The sequence below is a fragment of the Oncorhynchus keta genome, chromosome 16, assembly GCF_023373465.1.
Source record: "Oncorhynchus keta strain PuntledgeMale-10-30-2019 chromosome 16, Oket_V2, whole genome shotgun sequence".
NCBI lineage: Eukaryota > Metazoa > Chordata > Actinopteri > Salmoniformes > Salmonidae > Oncorhynchus > Oncorhynchus keta.
In genome coordinates this window covers 2,901,342-2,907,341 of record NC_068436.1, presented here as the reverse complement: position 1 = coordinate 2,907,341, position 6,000 = coordinate 2,901,342, and the positions used below count along the sequence as shown (strand labels likewise).

General features: G+C 49.2%; 2 protein-coding genes across 7 annotated transcripts in view; one reads left to right on the top strand and one right to left on the bottom strand.

Moving 5' to 3' along the window:
• The window catches only part of LOC118395356 (catenin alpha-2), a 697,964-nt gene that overhangs the window by 486,443 nt on the left and 205,521 nt on the right, over window positions 1–6,000 (top strand). The window lies entirely within an intron of this gene.
• lrrtm1 (leucine rich repeat transmembrane neuronal 1) lies at window positions 738–4,298 on the bottom strand. The gene has a single exon (XM_035789103.2). The coding sequence runs from the start codon at window positions 2,946–2,948 to the stop codon at window positions 1,365–1,367; it is 1,584 nt and encodes a 527-aa protein (XP_035644996.2). The 5' UTR covers window positions 2,949–4,298; the 3' UTR covers window positions 738–1,364.

Sequence of the window (6,000 nt, the reverse complement as noted above, 5' to 3'; positions counted from 1 at the left end):
TTTGATTTGATAGTGTCGGTGCTAGGCGTTTTCTTCCTCCTTTTGATGTGTCCCACGCGGTGAAAGGAAGGCATCGCTCTAGCAATGACAGCCAGGCAGCAGTGAAGGAGGAAAAGCAGAGCTTTTAACACCTCTCAGACCATGATGATGATCTCGCTCTGCTTCTGCCTGTGTCGTCTGTGTGGATGTTTTGGACACACATTTGATCATGTGAAAATACGCCACCTGATTAGTGTCAGATCAATTTTAATCTGGAAAGGATAGAGGAGAGGGAGGGAAAGTGGGAAGGCGCGGGGGGATTCGGTGGGATGCAACCACAACATCTATAGCGAGCCAGCACATTGAATGCCCCCCTCACTCACAAATAGGGAATGAGGGATCAAGAAAAGATCTGATATTCCTATTGGAGGGGATTTAACATTTGAGATGAAGTGCGGGTAGGTTGCCCCTCTGGCCCTTTGTCTTTTGGCCCAACTAGACATACTGCAGTAGGCACGCCAGACAAATGCTCTCTCTCTCTCTTCCTACCGCCAGCGCGAGCACTGCATCTCTTTTCATAACCCACCCCTCTCCCCAACGGTTCCTTACAACACAAGGGCTTTACTGTGAATAGCAATTCATTTATTTAAACATGGTATTTTTGTTGTTGTAGTTTACAAAAGAAATAGGATAGCATCTAGCATCTTTTTTTTTCCCACTCTTGCTTTTTTAACATATTTTACACAGAATTGATCATCTTTATTTATTTTTTTTTAATAATCCAACTTTGCATTTATTGTTGTATTTTTTTGTTTGTTGTTCTATTACCACAATAAAAATGCTGTGTGTTTATGGCTGGCCAGTATGTCCCCAGTTGGTCTTTAGACAATAGCAGAATATCCTGAAGTAAGAAAGACTCATTTAAAGCTGAAATAATATCCACTCCTGGTGTAGAGAAGAAGAAGAAGAGGAAGAGGAAGAAGATGAAACCATTGGTGCCTACAAACATAGTAATCCTCTCTGGAGTTTCTGTATAAAGTCAACATAATATTCCATCTCTGGTGATTCTGTGCGTCAAGTCAACAGGCACAATAGAGTCTGGTGTCCATAGAGGCCCTTCAGATCCACAGCAATTAATCCACGGTCTCAGTCAGTCCTACCCCTTTCTCCTCCACAGTAGGGGGGCGAGCAGCACAGTGTGACACAGTGTAAATAGTGTCCATAGCAGGATCCCTGGTTCAAACCTCACTTATACAACCCCAACCCACCCAATATATCCCATATATCCAAAAAGGGTCTCCGTGGTTGTCCATATTATCCACACAAACACACGTAAACACACACACACACACACACACACACACACACACACACAAAGGGCCGGGTCAGACCTCACACTCCCGGGAGGGCTGCTGCTGGCAGGTGCAGGAGCCGTACTCGTTGATGATGACCAGGGCCCCCTCGATGTGGTTGGGCTTGTAGTCGACGTAGTACTCCGGCGTGGACATGGTGGCCATCTGCTGCATGCTCTGCTTCTGCTTCTGCTTGCGCCGATGGCTGCTGAAACACTGGCGCACCTGCCGCACGCCCGCCGGGAAACACTTCCAGGTCACGTAGAGCATCAGCACCACAATGAGGAAGGAGAAGATGAGCGCCATGGTGCCCGTCACCACCTTGTGGATCTGCATGGTGCTGTCTATGTCGTCGAGGTTAGCCACGGTCACGGTGAAGGAATTGGTGACCACTGCGCCACCCTCGGCGGCTGGGGGATCGTAGGGGTTGGCCGTGGGGCCTCCCCGGGCCTGGTCCTTGGTGGTGTAGCCGGGGTACCATCCCATAGTCGTGGTGGCCTGGTCGATGCCGTCCTCGCACAGCTGGAAGGCGTATACGGCGTCCAGTACATCCTCGCCCTGTGCCACGTCCGGGCTGGAACACAGTAGCTGGCTGTCCCGCTGGCCCCGGAAGGCGCTCAGCCACTGGGCTAGGGCGCACACGTTGCGGCTGCATTCCCACTCATTGCCTGCCAAAGTGATGCTGCCCAGGGATGACCATGAATCCAGGATGCGCTGCTCCATGGCCGTCAGCCGGTTGGCGTCCAGCATGAGGGCCTTGAGGTTGGGCACGCTCTCGAAGACGTGTGGCTCGATGTATGCGATCTCATTGGCCGACAGGTCAATCTTCTCCAGGAAGGGCCAGGTCCAGTCCAGGGTGCTGACCACAACGGTAGCCCGGTTGTTGCGCATGTAGAGCGTGCGCAGCGAGATGAGGCGGGGGAAGTGGGCCAGGTTGACTTTGACCAGCTCGTTGTGCTCCAGGTGCAGCTCGGTGAGCTTGAAGAGCCCAGCGAAGGAGTTCCGCGCCAGGCTCTGAAGCTGGTTGTAGCCCAGGTCCAGGAACTGCATGCTCCGGCAGTCCTGGAAGATCCTCACTGGGACAAACTTGAGGGCGTTGTAGCGCAAATGCAAATTGGTTAGCTTTCTCAGGCCGTGGAACAGGTCGGGCTCCAGCGCCTGCAGCCTGTTGTACGATAGGTCCAGGATTCGCAGGTTTGGGAGGGGCCTGAAGGTGCCATTGGGCAGGCTCTCGATATGGTTGGTGCTCAGGTCGAGCTCCTTGACCCGGCGCAGCCTGTCGAAGGTGCCCTCCTCCACCACGTCGATGTTGTTATGATCCAAGTAGAGCCAGGTGAGCTGCGACAGGCCAGCGAAGTGGCCCTCGCGCAGCTCCGTCAGGTTGTTCTCGCGCATGGACAGGCCCAGTGCGCTGCTCAGGTTGCGTGGAACGTCGGTGAGATTGAGCCCCTCGCAGTAGAGCAGCTTGCTGTCGCAGCGGCATAGACGGGGGCAGACGCCCTCCACCGATGGGACCATTTTGAGCATGATGCCCAGCGAGCACCACAGCAACAGTATCAACCCAGGGGGCTTCCTCAGGGGCCACTTTAGGTACAAGCCTATTAGAAGGAAATCCATCAGCCTGAAAATCCTCGGATAGATCCGCAGAGAAAATGTCCATTGGAATCGTTCCGGTATTATTCTGTCATGGTTCACATCGTAATTTGTAATCTCTCCCCGGCAGGAAACCAGCTCTTGTATTTTTTTTGTATTCCCTTTCTTGTAGTGAATTGTGTTGTGCGTGTGTGTTTTTTCCCCCAAGGTATTTACTTATAGAAAGGAAGAGGAATCCAGTGTGGTGGATAAAAAGAAAAGAACAGGGGAGAGGGATAAAGGGCAAGTCACTTTGCTCATGTTAGATATCAGGGGGCAAGATGAGACCCGAAGCGGGTAAAAAATGCTTTCTTCACCGAGCGATCACGTATGAAAGGAATCCTTACTCACCCCTATCCAGAGACGGACATCCCCTATTCAGCGACTTCCTTTGTGCCCACACTAATTATGTGTGAATCTAAAAAAGGACCCCAGTGTGGTACAAATTTGCCCCCCCCCCTTCTCGTCCTTTTCAGCCAGAATACCAGATCCTGGCAGGCTTACAATGTCTTAGTTCTCCTCGTGTGAAAGAAGCCAGAAAAGACCCAAGGAATCCAAGTGGATGCTGGTTAGGAAGTGCAAGTTTCCTGCTCGGCTGCATGCATGAGTGCCGTGCCTCCTCGCTCTCTCTCTCTCTCGCTCTCTCCCTCCTGCTCCTCTGCAGTCACTACTGCTGCGATGATCCGAAGAGGAGAACAGAGGAAAAACCAAGCCAACCAAGAAAGCAGAGGAAAAGACTAACTCAAAACTCTCTCTCGATAACGACTGGGGGCAGATCTGTCAACACAAATTACCGTCCGTCACTTGAAGCGATCGCTGACCTGCACGGCTTAAATCCAGTCAACTCTGTCATTATTATTTTAGTGACCGACCGGTGCGCTTCAGAAAATATGTATTGGAAGGATAAGGATGGGTAATGCCAGGGTCTCTCTCATTCTCTTCTCTCTCTCTCTCTCTCTGTTTTCCCCTTAGTTTTTTTCTACTTTCTTTTTAGTATCCTTCTTTTAGATCCTCTCTTATCTCCTGTGAGAAGCCCCTTGACTCCTGCGTCCTCCTGTCTTTTGGGTTCTGTTCATATCCACTTGTGTTGTTAGTGGTGTTTTTCCCTGGTCGGCTGGAGGGAGTTTGCTGGTGGAGGCTGGAAGACTGAGAGGCTGAGGAGGCTGCTAGTAGGGAGGCAGAGGCGGTGTGTGACAGGGATGGAGAGGAGAGGCAGAGCACTCTTCACTTCGATCCCTCGCTTGCAGCAGACTAGTGTACTGGCAGAGCATGCAGAGGCACCGTCTGTTCACTGAGTGTCGTAAGCCACTCACAATTCAGACTGGCCCCACTCTCTCTCTCTCTCTCTCTCTACCCTCCACCTTCTTCTCTCTCTCGCTCTCGCTCGATTTCTCTCTGTCTTTCTCTCTCTCTCTCTCTCTCTCTCTCTCTCTCTCTCTCTCTCTCTCTCTCTCTCTCTCGCTCGATTTTTCTCAGTGTTTGAAACATTTCCATATTCAAAAGGGGCCGGGCTTAAAACCGGGGCTTTATTGAAGCTCAGAATCTCTCTCTCTCTCTCTCTCTCTCTCTCTCTCTCTCTCTCTCTCTCTCTCTCTCTCACCCTTCCAGTAATAAATTGAAACCATCTACAATATCTGCTTCTTCTCTTCTTGTAGAATTCAGTCTCCCTCATTATTCCTGATTAATATTCCACTAATGATTGAAAGGATGTTCTATATGCATTCTATCCCTCCAGCTGAGAAATGTGCCAAACTCCTGGCTGAACCAATGGGGCTGATGCTGCATAATTACATAACAATGCAGATGCCATAATAATAATGATAAGATGTATGATTTGTGATCGAACCAATGTTATTATATGCAGTGATTATACACACTTATTCACACATGTAATGGTAACTCCTGCAGCTGTACAGTTTATAGTGCCTCATTTGAATATGGTGTACAGTGCCTTCGGAAAGTATTCAGACCCATTCTTTCACATTTTATTATGTTACAGCCTTATTCTAAAATTGATTAAATTTTTTAAAATCCTCAGCAATCTACACACAATACCCCATAATGACAAAGTGAAAACAGGTTTGTAGAGTTTTTTGCAATTTATTAAATACAAAAAACAGAAATATCTTATTTATATAAGTATTCAGACACTTGAGATTCGAAATTGCGCTCAGGTGCATCCTGTTTCCATTGATCATCCTTGAGATGTTTCTACAACTTGATTGTTGATTGTGGTAAATTCAATTGATTGGACATGATTTGGAAAGGCACACACTTGTCTATATAAGGTCCCACAGTTGACAGTGCATGTCAGAGCCAAAACCAAGCCATGAGGTTGAAGGAATTGTCTGAAGAGCTCCAAGACAGAATTGTGTTGAGCCACAGATCTGGGGAAGGGCACCGAAAAATGTCTGCAGCTTTGAAGGACCCCAAGACCACAGTGGCCTCCATCATTCTTAAATGGAAGAAGTTTGGAACCAGGAAGGCTCTTCCTAGAGCTGGCCCCAAGGCCAAACTGACCAATCGGAGAGGGGGGAGGGCTTTAGTCAGGGACTTTACAATTCACACACTGTGATTAAGCTCTTTGCATTGATATATCCTAGCTTTTATTTCCTTGTCCATTGAACTGAAAAGAGTCAAACCAAACTCTATCAAGTAAATCTGCATTTGATTATCACTGAATGCTGCCTGCCGTGTCTCTTTCATCACGGTTGTTTGAGGACTCGGCTGTCCAGTGTGAGTACAGATCTTATCTGTTGCCACTAAGAAACGGACAGCGTAACATCATATTTTCCTCTCAGGAGGTCCCCACGCTCCCAGCTCCTAGGGTTCCCTGGTCCATGGACCCCGTCCGTCTTTCCCAACCCTTGTCATCTCACTCCTGTTAAATTCCAAGGACAATGGGCTGTGACAAATCTGACAATTTGGTCCCTTACATGACGTAATCATGCCATCCCTCCCTCCCTCCCTCCCTCCCTCCCTCCCTCCCTCCCTCCCTCCCTCCCTCCCTCCCTCCCTCCCTCCTCCCTCCCTCCCT